The sequence below is a fragment of the Aquarana catesbeiana genome, linkage group LG01 (genome assembly GCF_042186555.1).
Source record: "Aquarana catesbeiana isolate 2022-GZ linkage group LG01, ASM4218655v1, whole genome shotgun sequence".
NCBI lineage: Eukaryota > Metazoa > Chordata > Amphibia > Anura > Ranidae > Aquarana > Aquarana catesbeiana.
Genome location: NC_133324.1, coordinates 446,296,480 through 446,315,431, shown reverse-complemented (window position 1 = coordinate 446,315,431; position 18,952 = coordinate 446,296,480). Strand labels below are relative to the sequence as shown.

Here is an 18,952-nt window from a genome sequence, read left to right as displayed (position 1 = left end):
GATAAGGAGGCACCCTCTTTTGGCGAGCTGTGTGCAGCTATAGACACTCTCAGCACCAGTAAGCCACGCCCCCACTCCCTCCTCACAGGCGTTTGATTGAGAGGAGCAGGGACCTTTGGCTCCCGCTGCTTTGTGTTTCCTGTGAGACCAGGAAGTGGGAGGAGCAGTGCTGCAGCTGAGATAGCCCAGGCGACAGGAGTCAGGTGGGTGTTTTAGGGTTGGGTAGGACAAGTTGTGGGCAGAGAATGCATTAGGATCAGAACAAATTAACTGTAGACCCACTTTAGGCCACTGTAACCCATGGTTGCAAGAAAGAAATTCGCTCTTTGTATGGCCGGCCTAAGATGAAGGGCATTCCGGTATTCCTTATTGCTTCAGCCCAGATAGATGTGGTAGGCTGATTTGTAATACCCATGGTAGACACTCAGTGAGCTCTTCTGGGTTGCCAGTATCTTCTTGCTTTTTAATAGCATGTCTTTTGCAGCCCAGGTTCTAAGAGACAGGGGCATCTCCTAGTCTGTGATGCCTATGATGCTTTAAAGCTATGAAGTCTGCTTATTGTAAGGTCTATTGTCAGATCTTTAGAGGTTGTCCTGTGTAATCCCCCTTTCCCCCATCTGTTCTCCTGTGACTTTGTGGGATATTAATATGGTTCTCTCTGCCCTTCAGGAACCATTGAAAATCCTTTAGAAACATTTCTCTGTTTTGTTTTTATGCAGCCTCACAGGACCCCTTCATCAGGCTTTTGATGACCCCTGATGAAGGGGTCCTACGAGGCTCCGAAACGCCACTTTTGTGACTATGATGTGATCGTTGAATAAAGCTTTTGACCCATTCTGGAGATTGTTGGTGTGCTGGCGACATACATCCCGGTCTGTCCTAAATTATAGTCTTATCCTGCAAGGAGAACCCATTTTGAGTCTGCATAGAGACAAAATGGTATTAAAGCCCAGGACTTCCTTCTAGCCTAAACTATTTTTTTGCCTTTCTCCTTTACTAGTGCATTGTTTTTCCTTCACTCTGTCTAGCTCAGATTCATGAGAAGAAAATATCCCTCCATTGTTTTGGTTGCTACTCTACCTCTCAGCTACTGCTTCTTTCGGGAAGGTAGATTTCTATTTTGTTTTACAGATGGACCATGTAAAGGTGCACTAGCCTCTTGTTCCCCACCATCTCTAGGTGGCACAGGCAGACCATCATCCCAGCTAATCTGGTAAACAACTGCTTGGGCTTTTCAATTTTTTTTTCCGTGTCCACTTCTCCTGAGCAGTTTGTCTCAAAGGTAAAATACATCCTGTGTGGATGCTAAAAAGGAATTTTCGGCAAGTAATATTCAATTTTTTGACTGGTGTTATACTTTAATAATGCAATTACCTGTGTTTGGTTTTCTCCCACTAGAATCTGACTTTGATGCATCACCTGAAAAGTCAGTGACTGTCTTTGAGGCATGCAGTCCACCTGAATCCCCACCCTGTGGAAATAGTATTGTTAAAGTGCCTTCTGGCATCTTTGATGCAACGGGGAGAAAAAGCAGTAGCGGTGAGTTCCACATATATTCAATAAGCCTTATGTAAGAGCTTATGGGAAACAATACCATCTTGTCAGTACACATGAATTAACATGGTATATAATCAGTGTGCTATATGTTTCACAAACTAACTTGTTTTTCAGTGTGTACATTTATGTAATATCTCATTTTGAATTTGTGGGATTTAAAGTTATACTGTACTGAAAGATCTGTGTAAGACCTGAATTTTCAGTTAAAGCGGAGCTCCGCCCAAAAGGGGAAGTTCCGTTTTAAGGACTCGGCCCCCACTCCTCTTGAAGATTTGGTACTTTTGAGGAGCATGGGGGGAGCGGGTACCTGATTTTGACAGGTACCCTCTTCCACTTCCGTCCTAGGTGGTCGAAAACGAAAGTTCTCCACCCTCACACTAACAGGTCCCAGAAGACTGCATCCACCATTCACAATGCGCAGCGCTACTCGCGCATGCGCAGTGGGCACCCGGCTGTGAAGCCGCAAGCTGTCACAGCCGGGTGCCCATAGTGAAAATGCCAAGGAGTGAAGACAGCGGGTGAGACCGACTGGGGGTGAGCACACCGCTGGATCATGGGACAGGTGAGTGGCTGTTTTTTTAAAAGTCAGCTGCTACAGTCATACACCATACATCCAAAATCCCTAAAATAGGACCCCATACACACTATTAGATTTTATGCAGTTTTTTGTCTTCAAATTTACCAAAACCATGTAGTACAAGGGCCTGCCTGATTGCATACAAATTCAAACTCTTAAGGTTTGACGTCATATTATATGGTTTTTGTAAATCTGCAGAAAATCTAATAGTGTGTATGGGGTCTTAGACTGGTTTTAATTAGCTACCCCCCATACGCATAATATAGCTCATTTCTGCAATCCATCCCTGTGTTGTAGGGATTGTGGGAGATTTCTATTACCTGGGAATCGGAGCTCTGCCTGCCGTCAGGAATCTAAATATTACCTTTTTAAGAGATTCAATTGATCCAGGGATCATAGAAAGAAGGGCAACTTCCTTAGTCTCTGGCCATGCTTTAATTGTAATAAGATGGCTAACCTGAAATATAGCCAACCAAAATGTTTTTTTTCCTTGGCAGGATCCCCATATGTGGAGATGTGTACCACCCTGCTCTCCACATCTCCTACATTTGATCCAGTAGAGACGGAGTAATCTTATGTAGTATGGCCAGACAAATATACCATCTGATTAAAAGTTTATATTTCTGTTCCTGAGCTTGGAAAGCTAACGTTAAGCTTCCCAAAGCTTTTTTTTATTTCAGTTTTGGATAGAGTGGAGAGAAATTAGAACACCTATCAGTTTATATTGCTGTCTGTGCCCCCATTAGGGAGATTCACCCTTTCTGTTTGTCCTGTGTACTGTTATCATGGAAAGTTAAAAATCCCAAAATTTGGGTTGACAGAAGAACACTTAACACAGGGGAAATCTTCCAATGGTGATACGAGTTTTGGTGACTCTGTTGACAGACCAGGGGTTTCCTTTCACTTTCTGTTTTGGCTCTGGGACAAGGAGCGAAGGAAAATCTCCCCAATGGGACACAGATGGCAAAAAAAAAAACACTGATGGGGTTTGTAACCTTTCCTTACCCTGTCCAAAATTAAGAAAAGTTTTGCCTTTAATTACACTTTCATGTGTCATTCTCATAATACTTTAAATGGATTTACCTAATTAATTTATGCTTGCTGTACTAAAGTAGGCGTTTTGTGTGTATTTTGGTTACAGGTGCCCTGCCAGCCCAGTTACCCACAGTTCAAGATTCTGCTGATGACTCTGTTTTTCTAAGTGAAGGCCAGAGTAAAAAATCTGAAGAGAAGGCCCAGAAGAGGCAGAAGATGTTTTCAGAGAGAAGCTGCAGTTTCAGTGCAGAGAGCAGGGCAGGAATGATGAAGAAAGGCAGTCTAGACATCACAACCAATGAGATGGCTATGAAGATGGGAGCAGATGCCAAGATCCTTACAGCTGCACTTTCAAAGACACCACCACATCCACAGACAAGCAAGCAGTTCAATTTTGAAACTGTAGAGAGCCATACTGCCTCTTTGACAACAGAAGGCCAAACAGGTCATCAAAGAGACACTGCTGAACCGACTGCAGAACAGACATCAGTACAGAGATCACAGGACATGTTTGACTCCTTAGATACTGTCAAAGAGGAAAGCGCAGTGGACTCTTCTGAGGCTCTACAACTTGTAGAAGACAACAAGCCTGATACTCTTAAGGACACAGAGGAGCCAAGTAAGAGAAATAGTTTCTATGGTGTTCCTAAAGCAGTAGAGAGGGAAGGAGTAAAGATAGGCCTTGATCCTTTATCCCTTCTTGCATCAGAAACCGTGGAGGAAAAACCATCCCCAGTCGAGGAGAAAACAATATCCCCAGTTGTTGCACGTAACCTAGCAGATGAAATAGAAAGTTATATGAATTTAAAAAGTCCACTTGGCAGCAAGTCGTCCAGCATGGAACTTAGAAACCAGGAGCCTGCTAAGGCAGATAGCCAGGGTAGCCTTGAGAGGAGATCAAGTCTGCCTGTAGAGTCGGTGCCTTCCGCTGATGTGCAGATTGAGAATCAAAAAAACACGGTCTCTAGGTCGAAAACCTTTGCGAACAGTCCAAAGCATCACCTAAAAAATCAAAAAGAGCGCTCTCTATCACTAACTGCTCTTGTGCGCAACTCACAACATGGATCTTTGGGTTCAGTGGTAAATTCACTGCCTGGAATTAAATTTGACCATCTATTGGCGGGACCCAAAATGGACGTGTTTAAATCCAGCATGAAGCAAGCCGCCACCGTAGCCAGCAAGATGTGGGGAGTAGTATCATCTGCTTATAGCTATTCTGATGATGAGGTTTGTAGTATATTTTATATTTACTTATTGAAGGAAAACTGCTATCATTCTAATATTCAGGCAGAAAATTGAGTTGTAACATTTTGTAAGGAATTACAATATCATTACTTTGCCAATACACTGCATGGCTAGCAGTCACCGCTCACAGCCAGTACTAATGCATTTTCTTTAAGGGAAGAGATTGGTTTGGGTTTCAGTGGCATATCTGGAAGCAAGATATTGTATTACCACCCTATTCACTTTGTCTTACAGGATGATGGACATCAACGGGAAGCTCACTTTCCTTCAAATGTTGAAGAACACATTCATGGTGACAGCATCAAGCCGACCTTGCAGGGATTGTCTGTGAATAACCTGAATCACAGCACTACCAGCCTGGGCAGCAGCAGCAGCGGAGATTATAGCAAACATAGCTACACAAACAGTATGTATAGGTTTTCACTTGAATTTGCTGCTGTTTTAAATCCCATGAAGGATTAGTTTTGCTGTTCATTCAAAGGGAAACTGTAATGGTTATGATCAATTTTTTTTAAAAGGTTAATATTTGTCTTTACTGTTTGTCATGATTCATCCAAGAATGCAAAGGTCTGGATCATATTTTCACTTTTAGAAATATTGCAGTTCAGTACAATAACACTAGAGCAGTGGTCTCCAAACTGCGGCCTGGGGGCTGGATGCGGCCCTTTGCTTGCCTTTCACTGACACCAATGAAGGGCACAATGACACCAATGATTGGGTACAATTCCTATCAATGAAACCAACAATGGGGCCCATTGATACCAGTGATGAGGCACAATTCCTCCCAATGACACCAGTGATGGGGGATTGTTTACACCCACTGATGCTGGGACATTTTGGCCACAGTCCGGCCCTCCTAAAGTCTCAAGGACAGTAAAACTGGCCCATTGTTTAGAAAGTTTGGGGACCCCTGCATTAGAGTGTCAATGAGAGACCAAATGTTTAATCCTTATACCTTCACAAGGGGGGATTGTTTAGATCCTGTGTGTTCCTCACCGGACACCATCCAATACATCTGTATTCCATTTTAGAACAGACTAGGTGGTTCTCCCCTAGCCTCTGAGACAAATTCTGATCTTTAAAATTCTGAAGAATGTAATAACTTATAATTCCACTTTTTAATTGCACAATTTTAAAACTTTCATCAGCTTATCTTTAAAGTATGAAGCAGAGTTCTGAAATCAAATCTGGTTCATACCTGATCAGTCCCATTTATATTAGGGGTATGATACTTGTATTTCATTCAGCAAAGGAGCAGAAGAAATGCTTTTCTGGAAGTTTTATCCCCATCCTATTTTCACTACTGTTCGCTAATGTGTGTCTTACTTCTGTCTTGTAACTTTTTGTAACTGTCTATGCACTTGCCTGCCTAGGGATTTTTAATGAAGAAAAAACATGAAACAGCTATTTTGATAGCGCTAAAGAATGAGCAGTCTGTTTGATGCGTAATTGTAGTGCATCATCGGTGGGGGAAGATGGTAGTTGCGCTGTGATAAAGGGGGGGGGGGGGGGAGCTACAAAGATGACTACAGTGGCAAAGTGACCTAAAAAAGCAGAAACGGGCCAATGCATGAATGGATCCTACATGCTAAAAGAACATGGTGAGGATGCAGTGCAGTGCAACGTAGCTGATCAACATGACTATAATGTTGCAGGCAGATAAAGCCAAATATATAAAGGTAATTGTGAAACAGTGACTGCTTGAATATAGCAAAGCAAAAATGCATATACTAACACAAATAGGATGAATTATGACACCATGCAAAAAAAAAAAAATTTATATATGTGGGCTAGTGCCCCATTAGCAAAAACGTGCCAAATCCTGGTGAACTACAAGTGACAAATCCCTAGGACAAACATGAATATTAGTTCTATCATCCAGTCCAAAAAACAAAAACTCGTGATGAGAGACACAAAACAATTCCAATCGTGAAGGGAGGGGGGATCTTCAGTGAGGACACCTCCGTGTTTGCAAGCCGCTTACCTTACAGCTGTAAGGTGTACAGCCTGTGTTGCAAATGACCCGCAGGTGTAGACGTTCCGTGTATAAGGTAGTGACAATGATGAACATGCCAAGCGAAATATAAAAAATAAAAAGTATACAGCATGTAAAATAACTCTGCGACGACCACAGTGGAGGGGGGCAAGAAACACACGGGGGGAGGTTGCACTCACTTTCATGAAGTGAGTGTGGGCATCAATCCACAAGCGCCAAGCTCGTATGCCTCCAGGGGTATCACCAATCTGGAATCTGTCCCTGTGCCTCTCTCCTCAGTGTTCGTCAGGTAGAGTAGTGATGTACAGTGTGAGGGGGAAAGAGACGCACATAGCGTGATCCCATATAAAAGGTATATTTATTTAATAAAACAAGTCCAATCAACTTACATTTAAAACAATGCTGCAGTGTGTAGTAACTACGAGCGCCGAGCTCGTCTCCTGTTGTTTGTCTGTGGCAGCGTCCCATGCTCCAATCCTAATGCGTATCGTCACGTCACGTGACTTCTTCAGAGGAAGAAGGAACTTTTAGCGTAGCCCCCCCCCGACAGCGCAGGAGTTTCCACTTTCACATTGTAGTGCATCATCGGTGCCTATAAAGCTAGGTTGTGAATCTCTACTAATCTGTGTGAGATTGCATTGTTACTGTGCCCTTGTGTTTTCTGTACTTCCGTGATTGAGACAGCCAATTTGATTGTAGTGTCAATATGTGGAAGCCATAGGCAGAGACAAATCTCATTGCCAACAACAGGTATGTTTGGTTTGTATGAGCAATGGGAAAGATGACTGCATAAGGATTCCAGCTCACAGAATAACTTGGGTAACCTCAAAACAGTGTGGGAACCACCTAGCTGCTATACAACCATTCCAATGCACCAGATGTTTTTGAGATTTGCCTCTGCTTGTGTGTGTGTCCAGCTTTCTAGATTTTGGTATGGCCTTCCCTAGTGGTGACTGGTAGTAGGAGAATGTGAGTGTGTGTTTGGCTAACTCTGTAGTTTGTACTGACTGGTTTAGCTGGCCTGTAACTGCTAGTAGGAGCAGCACATGTGTAGGCTGTGAAAGACTATGTGCCATTTTGTTTGAGAGCAGAGTGTAATGACTGAGGGTACCGGGAACAAGGTTTCTTACAAGCCTGCAAGTTGTGAGTGGTGATCAAATCACAGTGGTAAAGGTGCAAAATTTTGGGGCTGCGGAGGACCCCTTCGTCTTGCATGTGACATGCCTGGCAAAGGGGTCCTGTATGGCCCTGAAACGTTGCACCTTTACTACTGTACTGTGATCGCTTAAATAAACATCTGGACAACATTTTGAAGATCCATGGTGTGCTGGCTATATATTTTTTGAATTATGATGCTACCATGTCTCCAGCTGCTAGTTGTAACAGCAACCACATACTCTTTGCCATTTCCAGAACCATGTGCAATGAGAATATTATACGTGGTCTGGTGCAGCCCTACTCCACTTATAGGTTATTTTTCTTGCAGTGGAATGATTGATCCAGATAATTTGGTAATCTTTTTAAATCCCTTGCTTGGCTTTTAGGCACCCACAACTTTCTGAGGGCCTCAGAGTAGTTTGTTGACCTTGGCATGATGATACTGCCCATGTAAATAGCAAAATGAATGTCAGAACCTAGAAGAGTTTTTAACGCGCATACTCTCTAAGGAGGTTCTAATCATTGGCACATAATCTCTATTGTTCTGCTCTTTTTTACTGTATTCTATTCTGCAGTGTGTTATTGTTGTTATGTTTTATCGTTATTATGTTTTATCATGTTTGCTTTTCAGGTATGCAATTTTTTATACTTTACCGTTTACTGTGTTTTATTGTTAACCATTTTTTTGTCTTCAGGTACGCCATTCACGACTTTGAGTGGTTATACCAGAATGATGCCTGCAGGTTTAGGTATCATCTTGGTATCATTCTTTTCAGCCAGCTGTCAGCTTTCATGTAAAAGCAATCCTAGCAGATAATTGGCCTCTAGACTGCTTTTACAAGCAGTGGGAGGGAATGCCCCCCCCCTCCTCCCCCACCATCTTCCATGTTTTTCTCTGGCTCTCCTGTCCCAACAGGGAACCTGAGAATGCAGCCGGTGATTCAGCCAGCTGACCATAGAGCTGATCAGAGACCAGAGTGGCTCCAAACATCTCTATGCCCTAAGAAACCGGAAGCTACGAGCATTATATGACTTAGATTTCGCCGGATGTAAACAGCGCCATTGGGAAATTGGGAAAGCATTTTATCACACCGATATTGGTATGGTCAGATGCTTTGAGGGCAGAGGAGAGATCTAGGGTCTAATAGACCCCAATTTTTTCAAAAAAGAGTACCTGTCACTACCCATTGCTATCATAGGGGATATTTACATTCCCTGAGATAACAATAAAAATGATTAAAAAAAAAAAAATGAAAGGAACAGTTTAAAAATAACATAAAAAAGCAAAAAACAAATAAAGAAAAAAAAAAAAAAGCACCCCTGCCCCCCCCCTGCTCTCGCGCTAAGGGGAATGCAAGCGTCGGTCTGGCGTCAAATGTAAACAGCAATTGCACCATGCATGTGAGGTATCACCGCAAAGGTCAGATCGAGGGCAGTAATTTTAGCAGTAGACCTCCTCTGTAAATCTAAAGTGGTAACCTGTAAAGGCTTTTAAAGGCTTTTAACCACTTCAATACAGGGCACTTAGACACCTTCCTGCCCAGACCAGTTTTCAGCTTTCAGCGCTGTCGCAGTTTGAATGACAATTGCGCGGTCATGCTATACTGTACCCAAACTAAATTTTTATCATTTTGTTCCCACAAATAGAGCTTTCTTTTGGTGGTATTTGATCACCTCTGCAGTTTTTATTTTTTGCTAAACAAATTTAAAAAAAAACGAAAATTTAGAAAAAAATAAAAGTTTTGCTTTTGTTTCTGTTAAAAAAATTTGTAAATAAGTAAGTTTTCTCTTTCACTGATGGGCACTGATAAGGCGGCACTGACGGGCACTGATACGGCGGCACCAATGAGCGGGCACTGACGATGGACACTGGTAGGTGGCACTGATGGGCATTGATAGGCGGCACTGATGGGCACTCATGGGTGGCACTGGTTGGCACTGATGGGCACTGATAGCCGACACTGCTGGGCACTGAAAGGCGGCACTGCTGGGCACTGATAGGGTTGCACTGATAGGCGGCACTGATGGGCACTGATATGAGGCACTGATAGGCATCCCTGGTGGCACTGGCAGTGGTAGGCATTGGAGTGGGCACTGATTGGCAGCTGCCTGGGCACAGATTGGCAGCTGCCTGGGCACATAGTGGTATTTCCCTGGGGGTCTAGGGGCATACCTGGTGGTCCAGTGTGGATGGCTTCCCTGGTGGTCCTGGGCGGGATCTGAGGGGGGGCTGTGCTGATAAACAATCAGCACAGACCCCCCCTGTCAGGAGAGCAGCCGATTGGCTCTCCTCTACTCGCGTATATTTTGTATTTATTTTGTTGCCTTTGCACGTTTGTGCGCAATTTTAAAGCATGTCATGTTTGGTATCCATGTACTTGGCCTAAGATCATCTTTTTTATTTCATCAAACATTTGGGCAATATAGTGTGTTTTAGTGCATTAAAATTTTTAAAAAGTGTGTTTTTTCCCCAAAAAATGCGTTTGAAAAATCGCTGTGCAAATACTGTGTGAAAAAAAATGAAACACCCACCATTTTAATCTGTAGGGCATTTGCTTTAAAAAATATATATAATGTTTGGGGGTTCAAAGTAATTTTCTTGCAAAAAAAAAATAATTTTTTCATGTAAACAAAAAGTGTCAGAAAGGGCTTTGTCTTGAAGTGGTTAGAAGAGTGGGTGATGTGTGACATAAGCTTCTAAATGTTGTGCATAAAATGCTAGGACAGTTAGTTCAAAACCCCCCAAATGACCCCATTTTGGAAAGTAGACACCCCAAGCTATTTGCTGAGAGGCATGTCGAGTCCATAGAATATTTTATATTGTGACACAAGTTGCGGGAAAGAGACAATTTTTTTTTTTTGCACAAAGTTGTCACTAAATGATATATTGCTCAAACATGCCATGGGAATATGTGAAATTACACCCAAAAAGACATTCTGCTGCTTCTCCTGAGTATGGGGATACCACATGTGTGGGACTTTTTGGGAGCCTAGCCACGTACGGGGCCCCGAAAACCAATCACCGCCTTCAGGATTTCTAAGGGCGTAAATTTTTGATTTCACTCCTCACTACCTATCACAGTTTTGAAGGCCATAAAATGGCCAGATGGCACAACCCCCCCCCCCATGACCCCATTTTGGAAAGTAGACACCTCAAGCTATTTGCTGAGAGGTATAGTGAGTATTTTGCAGACCTCACTTTTTGTCACAAAGTTTTGAAAATTGAAAAAAAGAAAAAAAAAAATGTTTTTCTTGTCTTTCTTCATTTTCAAAAACAAATGAGAGCTGCAAAATAGTCACCATGCCTCTCAGCAAATAGCTTGGGGTGTCTACTTTCCAAAATGGGGTCATTGGGGGGGGGGGGGGGTTTGTGCCACCTGGGCGTTCCATGGCCTCCGAAACTGTGATAGGCAGTGAAGAGTGAAATCAAAAATTTACACCCTTAGAAATCCTGAAGGCGGTGATTGGTTTTCGGGGCCCCGTACGCGGCTAGGCTCCCAAAAAGTCCCACACATGTGGTATCCCTATACTCAGGAGAAGCAGCTATATGTATTTTGGGGTGCAATTCCACATATGCCCATGGCCTGTGTGAGCAATATATCATTTAGTGACAACTTTGTGCAAAAAAAAAAAAATTGTCACTTTCCCGCAACTTGTGTCAAAATATAAAATATTCCATGGACTCAACATGCCTCTCAGCAAATAGCTTGGGGTGTCTACTTTCCAAAATGGGGTAATTGGGGGGGGGGGGGGGGGTTGTGCCATCTGGGCATTTTATGGCCTTCAAAACTGTGATAGGTAGTGAGGAGTGAAATCAAAAATTTACACCCTTAGAAATCCTGAAGGCGGTGATTGGTTTTCAGGGCCCCGTACACGGCTAGGCTCCCAAAAAGTCCCACACGTGTGATATCCTCGTACTCAGGAGAAGCAGCTGAATGTATTTTGGGGTGCAATTCCACATATGCCCATGGCCTGTGTGAGCAATATATCATTTAGTGACAACTTTTTTTTTTTTTTTTTTTTTTTGGGTCATTATTCAATCACTTGGGACAAAAAAAAATAATATTCAATGGGCTCAACATGCCTCTCAGCAATTTCCTTGGGGTGTCTATATTCCAAAATGGGGTCATTTGGGGGGGTTTTGTACTGCCCTGCCATTTTAGCACCTCAAGAAATGACATAGGCAGTCATAAACTAAAAGTTGTGTAAATTCCAGAAAATGTACCATAGTTTGTAGACGCTATAACTTTTGCGCAAACCAATAAATATATGCTTATTGACATTTTTTTTTACCAAAGACATGTGGCCGAATACATTTTGGCCTAAATGTATGACTACAATTGAGTTTATTGGATTTTTTTATAACAAAAAGTAGAAAATATAATTTTTTTTCAAAATTTTCGGTCTTTTTCCGTTTATATCACAAAAAATAAAAACCGCAGAGGTGAGCAAATACCATCAAAAGAAAGCTCTATTTGTGGGAAGAAAAGGACGCAAATTTCGTTTGGATACAGCATTGCATGACCACGCAATTAGCAGTTAAAGCGACACAGTGCCAAATTGTAAAAAGTGCTCTGGTCAGGAAGGGGGTAAATCCTTCCAGGGCTGAAGTGGTTAAGGAGCTGCAGAATATCTGGCAAGTACTGGCTGTGTGGTACATGTGACAACAATCTCCTGTATTCTTCATATGTCTGGGCTATGGGGTAGAGTGGCAAGACGGAAGCCTTTTCTTTAGAAGAAAAACATCCAATCCTGGCTAAATTTTGCAAAAACACATCCGAAGTCTCCCAAAAGCATGTGGGAAAATGTGTTATGGTTTGATGAAACCAAGGTTGAACTTTTTGGCCATAATTCCAAAAGATATGTTTGGCGCAAAAACAACACTGCACGTCACCAAAAGAACAGCATACCCACAGTGAAGCATGGTGGTGGCAGCATCATGCTTTGGGGCTGTTTTTCTTCAGCTGGAACAGGGGCCTTAGTCAAGGTAGAGGGAATTATGAACAGGTCCACATACCAGTCAATATTAGCACAAAACCTTCAGGTTTCTGCTAGAAAGCTGAACATGAAGAGGAAGTCATCTTTCAGCATAATGACCCAAAGCATACATCCAAAATCAACAAAAGAATGGCTTCACCAGAGGAAGATTTTTGGAATGGCCCAGCCAGAGCCCAGACCTGAATCCAATTGAAAATCTGTAGGGTGATCTGAAGAGGGCTGTGTACAGGAGATGCCCTCGCAATCTGACAGATTTGAAATGTTTTTGCAAAGAAGAGTGGGCAAATATTGCCAAGTCAAGATGTGCCATGCTGATAGACTTATACCCAAAAAGACTGAGTGCTGTAAAAAAATCAAAAGGTGCTTCAACAAAGTATTAGTAAGGGTGTGCACACTTGGGCAACAATATTTGATTTTTTTATTTTCACTTCCCTCCACCTAAAAGATTTCAGTTTGTTGTTCAACTGAGTTGTACAGTTTATAGGTCAAAATAAAGGTGTAAAAAGTTCTGAAATTATTTATCTTTGTCTCATTTTTGTGTAGACTTTTTATATCCACTGTATATCAATTTTTTCTAGTTTAGATCATGAAGATGAATGCACATGTAAAATTTTTTTCAAGTACATCCCCTTTATCTGTAGGCACTTTTTGAATGAATATCTCATGTTTGCCTATTTTATAATATGTTGAAAAAGTCTAAAGCGATTCATTATTTCAGAACATACCACGCAGATATAGTCTTTACAGAAGAACCCATTCTCCTACTTTCTTGCCTTCCACTTACCCTTAGTTTTAGGTCTCATGCACACTGCAGCTGTCAAATGCCTGTTTTAAATGTCCTTGCTGCCAAAATTCTTGTATTATGCCCATGTTTTACCTGTTGCTGTTCCTTAATTTCACGTTTGAACACTACAGCATCTGATTTTGTAATTTTTACGGAAAGGCTCCTTTCATAGGGTTACGTAAACGATCTTCCAATTTTTCATAAATATTACCAGGCAGTAGGAAGGGGAATTAGCCTCTACAGCAGCACAGCAGAGGAGATTAGATGCAGGAATTTGAGTTTTTTTCTTTTGTTAAGGGCCTATTCACACCACATGCAGTCCAGTGCGTTTTTTTTCCTGCATCAAAAGTGCATGGAAAGTAGGTTATATGGATTCCAAAGGGATAGTTCACACCAGTGCAGTCAGTTCCAGGGCTTTCCAGTTCCAGAAAAAAAGTAGAACATGCTGCATTTTTCCTGCACTGGACTGTACTGAAATGCAGTAAAATGCATAGAAAATGCACCGGAAGGGGGGAAAAAACAGGAAAAAAGAAAAAAAAGCATCTGGAATGCATCTGGAAATGCATCAAAAACGCACTAGAACACACCAAAAAACTTGTTAAACGCACATGCAAAAACACACCTGGAACAGATTTGGAGTGCGTTTTTGTGGTGTGAACCAGCCTTGAGTTCACTAGTTGAGTGAAAGCAAACTGATTGTGTAACCAGCTTTAGAGACTGACGTAAGCTCAAACTGGGAGATATCTTTTAGTATCTTAAGATTAAGCATTTCCTTTAAACGCTGGCAGGCTCTATACAGGAGCTGTTTTGCCTTACAATTTTTGAAAAGAGACTATTCGAGTATCCCCGGAGTACTGCTTTGATATCCTTGATTTAAACTCTGCCAATGACAAAGCTCCAGAAGATTCCTCCTCCCTATGTACTAAAGTAGGAAAGAGATCTTGGTGCACCGGTTACTTTGAAGCCATGGACTAGCATGGCTAAGAGCTTGGTGCACATGATGGTTGAGGAGGCCAATTATAAGCTTCGCCTCAGATTCAATCATACCTTGTTCACTATCATGTTATATGCCAACTGCTATATAAGACAAATCTGCTGACAGGGAGAGAATGGTTGTACCTATGCAGTTGGCAGGTGTTTTTGGCATGGGACATTTAAAGGGGTTGTAAAGGCAGAAGGTTTTTTATTTTAATGCATTCTTTGCATTAAGACATAAAAAACCTTTTGTGTGCAGTAGCCACCCCAGCACCCCCCTAATTACTTACCCGAGTCCCTTCTCTCTCCAGCGATGTCCACGAATGTCTAAGCCGTCTGGATCATTCCTCCTGATTGGCTGAGACACCCCAGCGGCGGCATTGACTCCCGCAGCTGTCAATCAAAGTCAGTCAGCCAATCATGGAAGAGAGGGGCCGGGGTCAGGGCAGGGCTCCGTGTCTGAATGGACACATGGAGCTGTGACTTAGCTCCATTGTCCCATAGGAAGCTGCTGACTGTGGGATCACTCAACAGGAGGGAGGGGCCATGAGCAACAAAGAGGGACCCGAAAAGAGGAGGATCCATGCTGCTCTGTGCAAAACTAACTGCACAGAGGAGGTAAGTAAAACATTTTTGTTTTTTAAAAACGAGACTTCACAATCACTTTAGAGAGATGTCAGTTGGAGCCCTGGTACAACATTTGAATGAGGCCCCATTCACACTTGTACAACTTGTCATGCGACTTTGGACACATAGCCGCATGACGAGTGGTAGCCCATGTATTTCAATAGAAGCTGATCAAATCTGTGCAACTTAAAGTCACAGCGACTTTAAAATGCAACTTGAGTGCCATAGACTGCAATGTGAACTCTCCAAAAGTCGCATCCATATGTTATCAATGTGACACTTGTGCAACAGTCAAAGTCAACACCCAAAGTCGCATTCAAGTCACACCCATCCAAAGTTGCATCAATGTCCCAATGGAAATCGCACAACTTGAGTCGCACAAGTGTGACTGAAGCCTGAATCTTGTCACATTGCGTTTAAAAAAAAAAAAAGTCTTGCTTAACTTTTGAGCTGAATATTTTTAGTAAGAATGACATCATATGATGACAAACTTCATAGATATTAGTAAGTGATTTGTGTATAAAATGTACTCCTGTGTTACTGTCTAAAGGTGATTCAACTCCAGGAAGAGGTATGAGAGGCTTGGATTCAGAAAGATCAGAACATTCTCAAAATACCAGCTTATCGAGTATATTTCAGAACTGCGCTATGGAGGTGAGTGCGATGTCATTGATGGATCAGCCACGAAGAAACCCTTTCTGTACAAACAATAATTTTGTTAGCTGTTCTTAAGAATATACTGCAAACGTCAATAGTGTGCAGCAAGCGTTTGCATTAGTATGCTTTAAAGTTGATATACAGTATGTTATATACGTATACCCTGGATTCTAGCAGGTTGGTCGCTGGGCATTTAATATTCTGTGCAAATGTTCTGTCCAACTGTTGAGGGAAAGGATAAAAACAGCAGTGCACCATGGTAGCATTCAGTTTAGGATGTAATTGGGTTTTTGGTTACACACATGGTAGGCCCCCTCCCGCTCCCCCTCCTAGTCTTATACTCACCTGTCCCTATTCCAGCAATGTAATTCTTACTAGATTGCAAAGCCTCTTGTAAAATTCTTCCAGACTGGGCCCATGGCAGAATTCAGCTTAGGATGTATTGCATATTTGGTTATAATTATGCAATCTACAGAATTCCGAACGATTTGTCTTTTGAAAATCATAAATTTCATGTGTTTTGTAATCCGATGGTGCCTCCGTTGATTTCGAAATTCCACCAACCAAGCCTTCAGTTTTGTGGTCAGGAATCTTTTTTTTCTTTCCAGGTCAGAGCTCATCATGCTAATTACATTTTCGATTATATTTCTCGCACAATTCTCCCATCATTGATTAGAAATTAGTTTGTTTTTCAAAAGATTTCCAACATGCCGATCATTAAAATTTGATGGCTGCACAAAAATCGGTCGTTACTGCAGCCCACTAATGGTGCGAAATTCGGGACAAAAATTCTTAATTGCGTTTTTTGAAAGCAGATTTGTTTGAAATTCATCCCATGTATGGCTGGCATTACATTTATGTTAGGCCCCCAGCCCTCTTCCTCTTCCAGTCTTATGCCTGGTACACACCATGAGATTATCGGAGGAATAATTCGTATCTTTTTGTTTTTTGCATGCTAGTCTCATATCGAAAATGAAGAATTTACTAAAGTGACAAAAATTCTCGTACGACAGAATTAACATTTGGAAGTGATGTGATGTATTGTATTGGATTTTCCAACAACAACTGTACTGATTTTAATAAAAATCGTACAATCTGGCATCGGATGAACTGTCGTGATCGACTCTCGAAAGCTGTTTACTAACAATCAGATTATTGTACGATCGTTTTGAAAGCAATATTTTTAGTACGATTTTTTGATTGTGTGTATTAGGGTTGCACTGATACCACTTTTTTAAGACCGAGTACAAGTACCAATACTTTTTTCAAGAACTTGCCGATATTGATTACTGATACTTTTTTTTTAAATGTCATGTGACAGTGGCACTGAGGCGTGGACTGTCAATAGTTTTTTATTTTTTCTTATTTTTTACAATTTTTTTTTTCTTGTTTACAATTTATATTTTTTTGGTTATTTTTTTTTTACAATGCTTTCTTTTTTTTGGGGGGGGGGGGGGGAGGGGGCTGGACAGTGTCAGTATTTTTTTTATTATTTTTTTTACAATTGTATTTTTAAATATTTATTACATTTTTCCTTTTTTTTTATATCAACCCTGTTGGGTGGGGGGGGGGTGGGGGCTTTGTTGAGATATCAGGGGTCTAAACAGACCCCTGAAATCTCCCCTGTGAGACAGAGAAAGGGACTGAGGACGCAGATTCCACATTCCCTTTCTCAGCCTCTCTCTCGAGGCTCCTGTTCAATCATAAACTGAAGCATTGTAAACACAGTATATGATGCTCAGTTATGAATGGACAGAGTCATTGATCACGGACTCTGTGCATTTGGAAAAGGAAGGAGCCAATAAATGACAGATTTACCGGCTCTTTCCTCCGCTCTCCATCCTGACAGATCTGGGACGGGGGGACCAATTACAGAACAGGAATGGGAATTCTTCAAAGAGACTGTATGCAAACTCACTGCAAAGTATATTCCCATGGACAATACGTTTAAAAGGCCTTGGATGGATGGATTTATGAAAGACAGAAGTTGTCAAACCCGATTTTCTTTTTATGAGGAGGTAAGTAAAACCTTGAACAGAGGGGTGGCTGTGGACTTGGTGTAAGGTGTAAAGTCTACAGGCTTGGAAAGATCAATTTATAAATGGATAGAAAACTGGGTAAATTACAGAATTCAGAGAGTAGTGGTTAATAATTCTTACTCTGAATGGTCGAAGGTTATCAGTGGTGTACCCCAAGGTTCAGCGTTCGGACCCTTACTTTTCAATAACTCTATAAATGATATAGGGTCTGCGATTAAAAGTACTGTTTCAGTCTTTGCAGTTGACACAAAAGTATGCAGTGGAATAACGTCCTTCCAGGATGTCTCCAATTTACAAGCCGACCTCAATGCACTGTTTCATTGGGCAACTATGTGGCAAATGAGGTTTAATGTTGTTAAATATAAAGTTATGCACTTGGGGGCTAAGAATATGCATGCATCATACATACTAGGGGGAGTACAACTGGGGGAATCCATAGTGGAGAAGGATCTGGGGGTTTTGGTAGATTATAAGCTTAATAATAGCATGCAATGCCAAGCTGCGGTTTCCAAAGCGAGCTTGGAAAGAGAGTCCTTTTTTTGTATCAAGAGAGATATGGACTCCAGATAGAGATTTCCAGATTTCATCTCCAAATACTGAAAGGTTTCTTCACAGTAAGAGCTGGGCAAATGTGGAATAGACTCTCTCCAGAGGTGGTTCTGGCCAGCTCAGTAGATTGCTTTAAAAAAGACCTAGATTCTTTCTTAAATGTACATAATAAAACTGGGTAGTAACATTTTTAGGTAAAGTTGATCCAGGGAATATTCTATTGCCTCTCGGGGGATCAGGAAGGACTTTTTTCCCCTGCTGTAGCAAATTGCATCATGCTTTGCTGGGGTTTTTCGCCTTCCTCAGGACCAGCTGTGGGTATGGGATTTGAATGCTTTTTTATTTATTTATTTATGGACTTGTGTCTTTTTTTCAACCTGACCAACTATGTAACTATGATCTTCTTTTATAAGACAATTTTTTTTTTACTCCAGGATAAATGTTGGATTAATTTATAATTGTTATTGAACCTTCATCCACAATAAGATGGATAACCAATTGGTGTCTCTTAAGGACAGTTGTGTAGCATAATATATTTATGCTTGTTGCATACATGTCATAAGAATTGGTGCATGTATGAAGATACAGATACTCCTCGTTTAACGACTTACCTGTTTAAGGACCACTCGGACTTTCGATCAGCTCTCCCCACCCGAACAACACGCTATACATCATTGTATTGTACAGTACAGAATTTTAATTTGTGTTCTGTACCTATGCAAATTAAAACCACGTTATTGAGCTGGAGTTTTGTG

General features: G+C 41.5%; 1 protein-coding gene across 2 annotated transcripts in view; it reads left to right on the top strand.

Moving 5' to 3' along the window:
• DENND4C (DENN domain containing 4C) overlaps positions 1–18,952 on the top strand; it is a 245,983-nt gene that overhangs the window by 202,766 nt on the left and 24,265 nt on the right. For both annotated transcript variants that reach the window (XM_073636528.1, XM_073636518.1), the window contains 4 exons: positions 1,399–1,539; positions 3,276–4,396; positions 4,649–4,820; positions 15,503–15,606. In XM_073636528.1, the coding sequence (XP_073492629.1) occupies positions 1,399–1,539; positions 3,276–4,396; positions 4,649–4,820; positions 15,503–15,606 (1,538 nt within the window). The remainder of the gene's footprint in view (positions 1–1,398; positions 1,540–3,275; positions 4,397–4,648; positions 4,821–15,502; positions 15,607–18,952) is intronic.